This window comes from Lithobates pipiens, unplaced genomic scaffold (genome assembly GCF_037356315.1).
Source record: "Lithobates pipiens isolate NorthernLeopardFrog02 unplaced genomic scaffold, aLitPip1_a1.2 Scaffold_23, whole genome shotgun sequence".
NCBI lineage: Eukaryota > Metazoa > Chordata > Amphibia > Anura > Ranidae > Lithobates > Lithobates pipiens.
The window spans coordinates 113,753,701-113,768,616 of record NW_027507785.1 but is presented as its reverse complement, the minus strand read 5'-3'; the positions used below and the strand labels follow the sequence as shown (position 1 = coordinate 113,768,616).

General features: G+C 41.6%; 1 protein-coding gene across 10 annotated transcripts in view; it reads left to right on the top strand.

Annotated features, from left to right (window-relative positions):
* The window catches only part of CHL1 (cell adhesion molecule L1 like), a 248,112-nt gene that overhangs the window by 178,268 nt on the left and 54,928 nt on the right, over positions 1-14,916 (top strand). For all 10 annotated transcript variants that reach the window (XM_077452233.1, XM_077452237.1, XM_077452235.1 and 7 more), the window contains 6 exons: positions 949-1,115; positions 1,207-1,363; positions 2,353-2,477; positions 4,376-4,477; positions 9,740-9,937; positions 11,160-11,230. In XM_077452233.1, the coding sequence (XP_077308359.1) occupies positions 949-1,115; positions 1,207-1,363; positions 2,353-2,477; positions 4,376-4,477; positions 9,740-9,937; positions 11,160-11,230 (820 nt within the window). The remainder of the gene's footprint in view (positions 1-948; positions 1,116-1,206; positions 1,364-2,352; positions 2,478-4,375; positions 4,478-9,739; positions 9,938-11,159; positions 11,231-14,916) is intronic.

The following is a 14,916-nucleotide window of genomic DNA, read 5'->3' as shown; positions in this document are numbered from 1 at the left end:
GTGGTGTAGGTGCAAAAAACAAAAGATCCGGTTTATTTAGGCTACATGCAGTGATACATATAACAGCCAAACAAAATAAAACAAGAAAATAAATCCTGGTCAGCTTGACCTCTAACTACACACGTAGACTCCCTGTCTAACAACTGGGTGCAGCCTTGTGCTGCCCCAGTCCCTGTCTCTATTGTAGGGGTTTGCCACACAGGCGTTAACTCACCGCACAGAACAGATCTCAGACTCCCCAGTCTATACACACAAAACTGGTTCCAGGATGGAGCATCTCCCTATGCATGCTGGGGTTTTTTGTAGAGGTCTTAATGAGCCCACTTACTACAGCTGGGCTCATTAACTCTTCCCATCTAATTGTAAAAGTCTGCATAAAGCCTGAATCTAGGACACACATATTTCCCATCCTGAATACAACCAGGTGATTTTACCTGCGTGCTGCCACAATATATATATATATATATATATATATATATATATATATATATATATATATAAAACGCAATAGATATGGCTAAAGCTTTTTTTTTACTATACTTTTCATGTAGTGTATGTATTTCTGCACTCCTGTGACCCAGATTCAGCTGACAGTGGGCTAAAATCCTTAAAGGATCCGCGGCGCCCAGCTGTCAGTTCAGCTTAGCAATTAGCACCAGGGGGACAAAAACATGAAGGGGGAGGAGTTAGAGAAGACACCTTCGGCCTCTCCACGGCCGCCAGTATAATTGAGCCATCGGTAATGAGGGCGTGACCATGAAGGGGGGAGGAGCTAGAGGAGAAACCTGCTGCAGACATCATAGAGCTGGATCACAGTGAATGTGAGTGTGGCCCCCCTGTAACCTGGATAGGAGGAGAAGTGGGGGTGGCTGCATAGAGAAAAATCATTCTCTCTATCTTCCTCCTGCAGCCTCTAAAAGCCTTCAAACATTTCTCTTTGTAAACCAGGTACCACGGGAAAAGAATAGTGCATCCTGTAAATGGACGTTACACAATAGATGAACATGGAACCCTTCATATTCAGCAAGCAGAAGCACAAGATGCTGGCTCATATATCTGTGAAGTGTCAAACAAAAAAGGCAATGCCTCAATCATGGCCAATGTGGTACTTCGAGGTACTGCTTAACTGTTACTTAGATATTATTCTTTAGCAATAGCACATAATATTGCGCAATACACTAAATTGCCCATATGTTCCACTCTCAGAACCTACAAGAGGATATGTGTCTCCTGAGCATCCATGGGTTAAGAGAGGGCATAGTGCAACCCTGACCTGTCATATTCATTGTGATCCTCACCTGCTTCCTTCTCTGAAAATTCAATGGCAGAAGGATGGACGGGAATTAAGAGAGGACAACAAAAGGTATTACCATCTCATCCATCACATTTAGCTTTATAACAATAATAACTAAGGCTTTGGCATCATGTTTCTCACACTTTATTTGTGCACCACCATCACAATCAGTACATTGTTACAATTTTGTGATTTTAATAGGAATATTTATCAGCACATTAGGGTGCCACGAACATGATGGTGGAAAAAATGACCAGCTGAGAAGATGTGCTTTCTCTCTGCTACTGGTTTTGCAATGTGATGGTTTCACTGGTGACACTGCAACGACTATATTGCACTTTAAAAGGGTTCTAGGTTCTACTAATAATCACCTACAGAGGGAAAAGTTTCATCAGTGGTACAAATCCCACAAATTGTTAGTACTGCTGTAGTGAAGTTATTGTTGGATCTACGCCATGTCTTTCCCTTTGTGAGCTCATGTACAATGGTATGGAACATAAAACCTTTGCAAAACCATAGCGCTAACAACATTGGCATACAGTTAACATCAGGTTTCAGAAATTACCTTTAAAGTATATATAAAGCCAAAACTTTATTTTAGACCAATTGGGAAAGTTCCCTTTATTTCCTGTCAAAAAGACACAACAGCAAATCTTTCCAAAATTTGAAAAAATGCCCCCTAGAACAGTTTTCCCTGGAAGAATTAATCATTGGAAGACTTCCCCTTATCTCCTGTACAAGTGACAATAACATTTTCCTTTTCCCTTCACCTTCTGATGGTCACCAGTACACATAGAGGGCCAATCTCTCCAGCAGGGAAACATTCCACAAAAAAACTGACAGAAAGTGGCTTTAGATTCACTTTAATGAGACCTTTTTTTGTTTCTGAAAGATCGACTCTGAATGTTTTTGCTTGTAGGTTACTGCTGACCATTGCTATTTTAACTACATTTTAAAAAGATACATACCCAATTTATTTAGCAAACAAGTACATTAATGATTTATGGAAAGCTAGTCAGGAAATGATGACTATACACTTTCTTACTTCCCTGCTGCAGAATACATGTGAAATCAAACATCCTGACAATCTACAATGTAAACTGGGATGATGCAGGAAGCTATTATTGCATAGTAAGCACCTTGCTGGATACCATGACAGCAGAAGCCCATGTGACTGTGAGGGGTGCGTACTGTATCTGAGTTCTGAGATGTGTAGTCCGGTAGTGTGTTATTCTCTTTAGAAAACATCTGCAACAAATTTTCACATTCTGTTCTGAATTTACAATAAAACTAGGAGGTTCTTTGCATGAAACCCAGAGATTAAGTCACTTTCGCAATTGATCTGACAGATGGGTATGTGAATTGGGTTGTCATATCTTTTCACTAACTGGGTTGGCAGTCTACAATTTTTTTCAATTATTGTAATGTTAAGAACACTGTCATGTTATTAAACTCTATAGATGGAACCTTCAGTGGTCTCGCTATTGTTGGTTTACTGGATAATTTGCATCCACCCAAAGGCAAGTACACTCTGGAGTAGATTTACTAAAGGAAAATAGATTGTGTATTATGCAAGTGCAGTTGCTCCAGGACTTAGCAAATGAGGGGAAACTCTGCTTACTTCCATCATCTAATCATGTGCAAGCAAAAAATACATTTTTTTTCCTTGCATGTGATTGGGTATACAATACTTTGCAAAGTGAAACTTCACTTCATTTACTACGCTCTGGAGCGTCTGGACTTGCAAAGTGCATTGTCTATTTGCCGTTAGTAAATCGTAGTCTCTGATTGTAAAAACATGTAGGTTCTTTATGACTTTGTCTGTACCAAAACTTACTTATGTTATCTTATTTGGTGATCTTAAGCCTCATACACACAATGAGAAAAACAGCTGGAAAATTCAGTTTTCGACACGATCGTACGATAATATGATCGCTGTCGTCCGAAGTTTTCCGAAGGGACAAACCCAAAAAATTTTCTCGGATTTTCGTTTAACCAGTACAGTTTTCATCTGTAAAATACAATACAAATACATTACATCACTTTACATCAAATACTTACATCAATTTTTTTTTCTATCGCACCAGTATTTTTGCACTTTAGTAACCTATTCACATTCGATATGGAGACCAGCATTCAAAAAAAAGCAGACAATCATTCGTCCGATAATCTCATCGTGTATACTAGGCTTTATTGTAAGCTATGCAAGTGTTGGTACAGTGTTGGCCTTACAAAACCTAAATCCGTGCGAGAAAATTTTCACAATCAGAGTGTGTTTGTCTATAGATAGATGCAGTCTATCCAGTAAACCAGGGATATGCAATTAGCGAACCTCCAGCTGTTGCAGAACTATGATTCTCATGAGGCATAGCAAGACTCTTAAGCCCCATACACACTATCAGATTGTCTGCTGATTTTTTCCTTCAGGTTTACCAAAACCATGTAGTACAAGGGCCTGCCTGATTGCATACACATTGAAACCCCTAAGGTTTGACCTCATATTATATGGTTTTGGTAAATCTGATGGAAAAAATCAGCAGACAATCTGATAGTGTGTATGGGGCTTTAGAGCCACAAGCATGGCAGCCAGAGGCAGAGGCATGATGGGACTTGTAGTTTAGCAACAGCTGGAGGTCCGCTAATTGCATATCCCTGCAGTAAACCAACAATAGTAAGAACACTGAAGGTTCCGTCCATGGAATTCAATGACATGACAATGTATACTTACTGTATTAACAAAACAATAAATGAAAAACTCAACATCAGTTAGAGTGCGGTGTGAATCACATTTGATGTCTGTCATCGCACAAGTGTGAACCTAGACTAAAGTTCTTTTACAATTTACATTTTTGTTTAATGAATGACCATTAGAATAAAAGAGAATCTCCTCTCTGTTCATGCTTCAAACATTTCTGTCTAGAGAAAGCGTGCTGAGCTCAGGTGTGGGATAATTCAAATGGACACAAGCATTATAGGTCTTCAATCATACATAAAAGTCAATTAGAGATCAACACATGTATGACCAACCTGTATATAAAAAAATTCTTAACTTTATTATTATCTCAATTCATTTTATTTTAGATGTTCCAATGGCCCCTGAAGAGCTGCATCTCTTGGAAAAACATGACCGCACAGTTTTGTTGTCATGGGCAGCTGGTGACAGTCACAACAGCCCCATCACAGGTCTGTCATCTTCTCCCAATGGCTGATTTTAGTTTTGCTTGATTGCTGGCAATTTGGTTCAGTAGCTGACTTCTTGTATCTCCACATTACATATACAGGCTGTGCATCATGCTTAGCACTGTTACTATTATTGCAATTTAGTGCTTTGGTCAATGCAAGTCTGTCAGCCTGCGTAATAGCTAAAAGGGTCAGTCAACCCAAAAACAATAGTCAAAATAGCTCTTACTCATTTTCTTGTATCTGAGGAATTCAAATAGTGGGATCTCTGCAACGAGTTTTCAGGGCTGCACCATTCAAAGGAGAATTCCAGGCTGCGCTTGTTTGGCTGGGCTTCTCCTAAGGGTCAGAGGAGTACAGTCAGTCAGTCCTGTGAGCCGTTTCAGCAGAGAACGGTCTCAAGTCCGCTCTCTGCTGACGTCACACAGATTAGTCCAGGCACTGCATCACCCCGACTCTGGAAGTCTGGATCCACCAGGTGCCTGGATTAATGGCTGGCTCAGCCTCTCAGCCAGCCACTGAGAGACTGAAGTGGACACTCCCCCTACCCCTCCACAGCTTAGCGATCCAGTGAGCATGGAGGAGCAGAGCAGGAGAGCTGCTGATTGACAGGCAGCAGTTTTCGGGGAGCTGAGAGAACCAAGCCATCGGCAGTGTTTGGTGCTCGGTTCTCAGAGCGGTCCAATGCTGCATCCACCTGGATAAGTATGAATATGGGGGGAAAAAATCCCATACTTCTCTTTTAAGGAAATCTATGCTGAAGGAGATATAGAGATTACTATTACTGACCTTCATTTAAAAATGCTAGTTGCCTGCCTGTCTTTAGTTGAAATACTTTCGGAGTCACTGACCTGGAAAATGAATGAAGGGTGACAAAAGTCAGAGTGAAGTTGGAATTTCTGTTTACATACTTGTTCTAAGTCAGTGAATCAAAAGTACTAAAGCTGCTGCATTAGCCTGACAAAAAGGCATTTTCTGAATTAGAGATCAATAATCGCCTCCAAACTTCCTCACTGCAGACCAATAGGATTGATTTACTAAAGGAACGGCGTATGACTGACATCAGCACGGCCTCTCTTCATTCACTAAGCTAAGGTAAAATTTACTCTGCAAAGAGAAAATGAAAATATTCGCTTACTGAATGAGGTGAAGTTTTGCTGACTTCAGTCATCCAAAAATCCATGCAAAAATCCTTTTTTAACATTTTCTCTATGCATGATCCAGTATCCAGTGAATTTTTACCACACTCGCTTAGGTAAGTGAAAATTCTCTTTCAAGTGAAAACTCACCTAGCAAAGTAAACATGTATGACTCTTTTGTTAAATCAGCCACAGAATCTCTCTTTCTCTGCTGGACGTCTAGCAAATTTTATGTTATATATATATATACATCTAAGTCCTGGGCATCTCCAGGCCTAATGGTGACCTCCAGATTTAGGAACAGCTGACATCCTTCCGTGTAGAGTGGGTTATGAGCAGGGCTCAAGTCCTGTGGGAATGAATGGGAATGGAGTTCCTGTACTTTTTCCTCAACAGGAACTCAGTTCCCGTTAGCAGCCGTGTCCTGCAAGACTTTGAATTATGTGAGCTGTGTGGCAGGTGCTACACCAGCAGCTGTCAACACAGCTCGCAATAGTAAGTGCTGCACACCAGGGGTGGACTGCCCATTCAGGCATTGCCAGTAGGGGGCCCTGTGACAGCTTCCGCTTAGATCTACCTGCCAATCACAGCTAGCTGATGGGTAGATCAGGTCTAGGTCTAGCTGACGGGTAGATCAGCTATTCTGCTCACAGGACATGCAGGGAGAGAGGTGAGCTGAGGGAGGAACATCAGTTTGGGGTGGTAAGCTGAGCACAATAGCTGGCAAAGTTTAATGCCAGGAGGGAAGTTTATGTCGAAATATGTGAAGGGTTGGAATAGCAGCGAGTGTGTGTTGGAGCCCTGCAGAGTTTGCAGCCCCCCAAGCTAACATACATCTCCTAAGTAGGAACACATCACCATCTCCCCAAGCATCCTGTGCAGATAATGTGCAGTTAATTTATGAACTTTCTGTTTAACCCTGCGTTATCCATTAATTAATTACCGTATTTACGTTTATTGAGGATTTTTTTTATGTACTAACAGTTAAGCTTCATACACACAATACGAAAATTGGATGAAAAATAATACTTTTGAAGCGTTCGTGCATATGAGCTTATCATTTTTTATTTTTTTGGTGGGGGAGTGGATCTTGGGTGGGAGTTCCCACACTTTTTTCCACCAGGACTTGACCCCTGGTTATGAGACATGGTGGGTGTAATGGAAGGTAGACTTGAGCAGGGATTCCCTGCAGCTTCTACAGATGATCCAAGGCCTCAGATGTGTGGCCAAGCTGGAACACTTCCCGCAGATCAGTCCCAAGGCCTCATAGCTTGCAGCCATGTACAGGACAATACTACCCTGTGTCAGTCAGAATGCTTTTTGACTTGCTCAGACCAAAGCCAAAACCATTCACCAACATCCAGATTTGAAAGGAAATATCAATACCTAGAATTGAATAGTTAGTTATTATTAGCTAGTTATTATTTAGAATTTTTGGATTTTCGTTGTTTCAAATTTTTGGATTTTCCTTTATTTTCGTATTTCCGAATTTTTAGATTTTTTCAAATTTCAGGATTTTTTTTAATTTTCTAACTTTTTAATTTCCGTTTTTTTTTTAATTTCCAAATGTCCTAATTATGGATTTTCGAATTTCCGAATTTAGTGATTTTCGAATTTCTAATTTATGAATTTCCGAATATTCAAATTTACGAATTCCTAATTTCCAAAGTTCCAAATTTTTCAAAATTTAGAATTCTCACATTCTCGAATTTACAAATTTTGTCTACCTTCTACCTTGACTAAGGCCCTTGTTCCAGCTGAAGAAAAAACGCCCCAAAGCATGATGCTGCTACCACCATTTTTCATTGTGGGTATGGTGTTCTTTCGGTGATGTGCAGTGTTGTTTTTTGCACCAAACATATCTTTTGGAATTATGGGCAAAAAGTTCAACCTTGGTTTCATCAGACCATAACACATTTTCCCACATGCTTTTGGGAGACTTCAGATGTGAATTTGAAAAATTTAGCTGGCTTGTATGTTTTTCTTTGTAAGGCAAGGCTTTAGTCTGGCCACTCTACCCCATAGCCCAGACATCTGAAGAATGCAGGAGATTGTTTTAACATGTACCACACAGCCAATACTTGCCAAATATTCCTGCAGCTACTTTAATGTTGCTGTAGGCCTCTTGGCAGCCTCCCTGGCCAGTTTTTTTCTCGTCTTTTCATCAATTTTGGAGGGACGTCCAGTTCTTGGTAATGTCACTGTTGTGCCATATTTTCTCCACTTGATTATGACTGTTTTCACTGTGTTCCATGGTATATCCAATGCCTTGGACATTCTTTCATTCTTTTGTACCCTTCTCCTGACTGATACCTTTTAACAATGAAATCCCTCTGAGGATTTGGAAGCATTTGACACCCACTTTGGCAATTCCAACTGAGCCTACAACAGAAAAATGCATAGCTGGAGAATAACTTTAGTGTAAACCACATGTCAGAACATTTAGTAAATCCATATTACTAAGTTCTACGAAGTTATGCCTTGTCTTTCCTTGCAAGAGTTAAAGTGGTACTCAATTTCTCCTGCAATGCCCCCCCCCCCATATTTTTTCCCTTTTACCTGTATTGTCCTTCAAAGCACATACTCACCCACACAGCAAATCCATATTTGTCTCACTGCAATCTGTTGTTTAGGTGCCAAATAGCAGGTTCTGGGCCACCATCTAGGTCCTCTTAATCTGACTGCTTCTTCCAGGTGCAGTCAGCCATCTCTGATGACCAGCGGCGATGCATCCATTAAGGGCGCACGGGCCCCGCCCCCCCCTCCAGCTACCTCCCTCTGTGTATAATGGATAGATTGATGCATTGAATGAATCTATCCATGGCCACTGTAGCCAACCCCTATTCAGGCATCTGTCCCCTTTTCAGACGCCGGGCGCCTGAATTCCAGCTGCGAGGGGGGGGGGGGGGGTTGAAGTACCTGATTAGAGCCATATGCTCTAATAGGCTTCAAAAAAGGTGAACTGTGAACACAAAGCATTGAGCTCGCAGTTCACCCAGGTGTGTTGAAAAAGCAAATGAATATTCGCTTTCCTAACACTGAGCCGCCTCTCAGCCAATCAGGTGAGCGGGCCTGTTACCCATCACCCGATTGGCTGAAACAACAGGCGCTACGATTGGAAGCCTATTGGGAGGAGACGTACGGAGGACAAAGGAGCCGCTGTCTGACCCACTGCAAGGTCCCACGGCTCACTGCCATCACCCCACGCCACTGAGATAGGGTAAGTGTCAGGCAGACGGCGAGCGGGCAGGGGGTCACAGTGGCACTATTTGGGCACAGTGAAAGCATTTTATGTGGCACTATTTGATGGGCACAGTAACAGCCTTTGATGTGGCACTATTTGATGGGCACAGTGGCAGCATTTGATGGGCACAGTGGCAGTATTTGATGGGGTACAGTGGCAGCATTTGATGGGCACATTGGCTGCAATTGATGGGCACAGTGGCTGTTTGATAGCACAGTGGCTGCGTTTGATTGCACAGTGGCTACATTTCATGGGCACAGTGAGGCTGCAGTTGATTTTTTTCCAGATTTTTTCAGTTTGCACCCCCCCCCTCAAAATTTCTGAGCCCCAGCCACCACTGCTGATGACACATCAGACCTGTCCCTTCCCCCCGGCTTGTTCTCCAGACTGCCCCTGGCCCCTCTGTGTGCCAATCCTGTGGTCTCCTAGAAAATGGAATGCAAGTATACCAGGAGGCTTAAGGACAAGGTACATATAATTTAGGCCTAGGCTGGAATGGTGGCAGAGGGCAGGGCCAACAATAAAAAAAAAAAAAAAATAGGGAAAAAAATGTCCTACAATTCTGCTTGGGGGGGGGGCTTTGGGTTGGTAGGGGAGGGTGGGGTGTTGAAGCAGAACTTACTGTATTTTGGAGGTTAAATTCAGTTTTCTTTTTTTAAAGGCGTGAGTAATCAGCAATGTTAATCTCCATGGTATACTTATCATTATCCTGGTCTAGGTCAATGGCTCATAAACTAGTATAGGAAGACACAACTTTAGGACTTTATAAAAAAAACAAGTCAACAATGGCAGCTGCCAAAATTCTATCCTGAGAGATTTGTCAACATTTTGGACAACAGAGAACTTATAGCTTTGTGATAACTACGACCTTTCTTTTCACAGAGTTCATCATCCAATCAGTGAAGAGTAATGAAGAGCCAAGACAATGGGAGGATGAAACCACTGTCCCAGGAAATGTTACCAAAGTGCAATTGTATCTCAGTCCTTATTTTAACTACCAGTTTCGTGTGATTGCTGTAAATGGAATCGGAAAAAGCCCTCCAAGTGTTGCATCTGAGATTTATAGTACACCGCCAGCAGGTAAACATTTTAACTTGCAATTCTCAATGCTATTGCATCTTGCTTCTTCCTAACCGGAAGTTAGTCAATGCGCAGGCTTGCAGATTAGAGGTGTCAGTGGAGGAATTTAACATCCATGTGATCTTTATGTAAATGGATCAATATACATTATCGTACCAGTGTTTATGCCATATGCAGACCAACAACCCATCACCCATCCAAATTTCTGGGGAACATAGGGTTAATTTTATATGCCGTAAATCAATCCTAAGATAATTATTTTTTGTGTGAGATTGGTTGGCTGTGGTATGTCTTAAAGCTGAAGGATAGTCCATAGGCAACAATGAGAACTTTGAAGTCAAGTCTTTTATGCGCACAGAGATTTTTCACATGTCCAACTTCCAAAAGAGAAGCAAGAAGAAAGGGTATGACCATGCGTACCCTGCTATAGTCCATTGGGGGTGTGTTTCATAATTAACAGAGGACCAATGTTTCTCAGCCTTTGGGCACATATCTGTCTGTCTGTAGCTAGCTCCAAAAGGCTCTGCTCTATGTAAAGGGCAAAGTGACAAGGTCTATTACTAGTCCACTCCCTACCAATTTATGCAAATTCTAATGCAGATATCAAATACATCTAATTAAGGGGGTATATGTGATCCTCTCCCATAATTCAGTGCTTGGGTCTGACAATTGGCTGCACTGTCACATGCGGTGGAGGATAACCTCATCAATGCTATGACACCTTTCAACATGGAGCTTAGACAGTGTTTGACTCCCAGAGGGGTGAGAGAGCGTGGGAAAAATGAGTATGGGTGGGTTGGGGGTGGACTAGCAAGAGAATGGCATTCTATCTTGAATGAGTAAAGAGTCTCATCAAGGCTGACCAAGCATCTCCCAGCAGTCACCAAATAGAGATGCCAAGCACTTCCATTGATATATAGATGATTACTAGAGGAAACATACAGAAATCTATATATGAACTATAGTAGTCTAAATATAGACCTGCAAGCAAAGCAAAAAGTTATGTCAAAATTACTTTCAGATAAATGCTGCCTAACAACTACAATTTTCTACTTAATGAAAATACTCTCAGAAATTGAAAAATACAGACAAAATAGTAAAGAAATAACTTAACCAACATCTTTAGTACACAATTATTGATATACAGTATACTACATATCATACTTTTAGACATTATAATCAAAATGGATTAAGCAGTACGTTTGATTTGTTTATATTCCAGCCCCTGACAAAAATCCGGATGTAGTATACTTTAACGCCAACAGTCCTGATGAAATGACGGTGAGGTGGGAGGTAAGATCTTATGGTGGTGCTAAATAGGGCTACACATTGTAACATGCATTGACACTCAGCATATATTAGTGTCTTTCCAGCAGTTAAAGCTGAACGCCAAGAAATGCTAAATACACAGATGAAATACAATGCTGTGAAAAAGTATTTGCCCCCTTTCTGTTTTTTTTTTTGCATATTTGTCACACTTAAATGACTCAGATCATCAAACAAATTGTATTATTACACAAAGATAAAATACAAAATGCAGCTTTTAAATGATGGTTTCATTTATTAAGGAAAAAATGCTGTCCAAACCTGCCTGGCTTTACGTGAAAATTGAATTGCTCCCTAAACCTAATATAAACACACAGATTGTGCAAAAAATACTACAACACAATATGTGAACCATATGAAAAAGAAATGCAACTCATTAATAAAACAGGGAAGTGAATTAGTCACCAATAAATTAATATAGTAATAAATTACTAATATATGAATGCAGTGATAAGAAATTTATATACCCCTAAACCTAATAGCTGGTTGTGCCACCCTTGCTGACAACAACTGCAATCAAATGCTTGTGATAACTGGCAATGAGTCTTTCACATTGCTGTGGAGCAATTTTAGCCCACTCTTCTTTGCAGAATTGTTTTAATTTAGTCACATTGGTGGGTTTTTCAGCATGAACGGCATGTGTAAGGTCATGATACAGCCAGGGCCACTAATAGACATCATGGGGCCCCATACAGCCTACCTGACGCAGTCCCCTTCAGCTCCACCCCTGGTCCCGCCTTCAGCCCCACCCATGCCCCCCCTGGCCCCACCCCAGACCCACCTTGAAAGAAGTGCAGGTTTGTCTTCAAGTGATATTTATCTTTATTTATAGATTTATCTTATCCAGCCAGTTATAAGTTTGATTATCCAAAAGAAATGCTGTTTTCAGATGAGAACAGACCTCCTGCCAATGCCATAATGCATGCGATGCCTGCAGAGAGACTGCAGACATCCTACAGGAGATGGTCAGAGACTGCGGACATACTAAAGGAGATGGTCAGAGACTGCATATATAGTACAGGAGATGGTCAGAGACTGAATACATAGTACAGGAGATGATCAGAGACTGCAGACATAATACAGGAGATGGTCAGAGACTGAATACATAGTACAGGTGATGGTCAGAGACTGCAGACATACTACAGGAGATGGTCAGAGACTGCATACATAGTACAGGAGATGGTCAGAGACTGCAGACATACTACAGGAGATGGTCGGAGACTGCATATATAGTACAGGAGATGTCAAAGACTGCATATATAGTACAGGAGATGTCAGAGACTGCATACATAGTACAGGAGATGGTCAGAGACTGCCGACATACTACAGGAGATGGTCAGAGACTGCCGACATACTACAGGAGATGGTCAGAGACTGCAGACATAGTACAGGAGATGGTCAGAGACTGCAGACATAGTACAGGAGATGGTAAGTCATCCAGGTCCTGAAGCTGCAAAGCAGCCCCAAACCATCATGCTACCACCACCATGTCTGAATGTAGGTATGATGTTCTTGTTATGAAATGCTATATTCGTTTTATGCCAGATGTAACAGGAAGCACACCTTCCATAAAGTAAAATTTTTGTCTCATCAGTCCACAGAATATTTAAAGGTCTTGGGGATAATCAAGATGTTTTTTGATAATTGTGAGTTGACCCTATGTGTTCTTTTTCGTCAACAGTGGCTTTGACCTTGAAACTCTCCCATGGTTGCCATTTTTGCCCAGTTTCTTTCTTATTGTTGAATCATGAACACAGATCTTACCTGAGGCAAGTGAGGCCTGCATAGGGTTGCCACCTGTCCAGGATTCACCCGGACAGTTCGGGTTTGGAATCATGCGTCCGGGTTTCAGACTGCCTGAAACCCGGACACATTATTCAGGCTGGACTATGGCTTCCCAGCAAGGCTGCTGGCTGCAGTTGTCTAAGCCGATAGTGTCTGTTACACCCTCTTTCACACTTCTCAAAGCCAACACTAACAGTCCCCCACCCCCAACACACACATAGACAGGAGAGAGGGCTCAATCTGCACCTCTCCCTCCCGCCCCTACCCCTCTGTGTCTGCCCACACTCAATTCCTCGGCGCTGTGCCTCAGAAAAAGAAAGTGGAGGCCAGAAATTTGAAGTCCAGCAGCCTCAGAAACATCTGGATGAAAGGTGCTGATTGCCAAGGGTTGAGTGAGCTCACCATCCATCCCTGTCTCTGACTGAAGTCTCCCCTCTGCTCTCTCCTGCCTCTGAGTGAGTACACTAAGGTATATCAGGGTTCTCAGAGCACCGCTTACATCAGAGTTTCCCTTTACACCAAAGGGCGCAGTGTTCCCCCTTACATCAGAGTCCTCTCCATACATCAGAGATATCAGGGTTCACAGAGCATCCCTTATGTTAGAGTCCCCAGAGTTCTCCCTTACATCAGAGTCTGCAGAGTCCCCCCTTACAGTGAAAGGGAACTCAGATCTAAAAGGGCAACTCTGAGTATTCAGATGTAAAAGTGGAACTCTGTGGACTCTGACGTAAAAGGGAACTCTTGTGATTAAATTCAGATGATTAGATATGCTATTTAATAGCAAAATATATGTATAGTTTATACTATAAAAACAAAAATTGCTGTGCGCCGCAAAAGTGTTCGGGTTTGACTTGAAGAAAAGGTGGCAACCCTAGGCCTGCAGTTCTTTAGATGTTGTTCTGGGTTCTTTTATGACTTCCTGGATGAGTTGTCGTTATGCTCTTGGAGTCATTTTTGTAGGCCCGCCACTCCTGGGAAGGTTTACCACTGTTCCAAGTTATTTCTATTTGTGGATAATGGCTCTCCCCGTGGTTCACTGAACCTTAGAAATGGCTTTGAAACCCTTCCTAGACTGATACATGTTTGTTTCTAATCTCTTTTTGATTTTTGTTTAGATTGTGGCATGATGTGTGACTTTTTGTGATCTGTTAGCATGCTTCACTTTGTCAGATAGCTTCTATTTATGTGATTTCTTGATTCAACGGGCCTGGCAGTAATCAGGCCTGGGTGTGGCAAGTAATATTTAACTCAGCTTTCCAAAAAATTGTGGTTAATCACAGTTCATTCATAATTCAGCATGGAAGGGGGCAATTACTTTTTCACATAGGGCCAGGCAGGTTTGAACAGCTTTTTCCCCTTAATAAATTAACTAATAATTTAAAAACTACATCTTGGATTTACACAGATTACTTTTGTGTAATATTTAAATTTATTTGATGATCTGAATCATTTAAGTGTGAGAAATATGCAAAAAAATAAAAATATATCAAGAAGGGGGCAAATAATTTTTCACAGCACTGTATATATGTAGCACCCACTACCACCAGGGTGACAGGTGGGCCACAACTTTCAGCAGCCCCTACGGGGGTACCGCTACATATAGAAAATAGCTGTTTTACTGCCAAAGGATTTAAATGTCATCCAGTCCTGAGAATTACACAGCCCTGCCACACAACACAGCCCTGTCTAGCAGAGCACAAAACTTGATTTTTAATACAGTTAAGTAACATTTACAGATCTTGTCCCTCCCTCCCCCAGCCTGTGACTGGACAGTGAAATGAGAAGCAGAAGACTGATGGGCTCATCTGCTACTCTTTTGCTCTACATGCTCCTACACTGCAGCACAACTGGTTAGCTCCTTGTGCTGT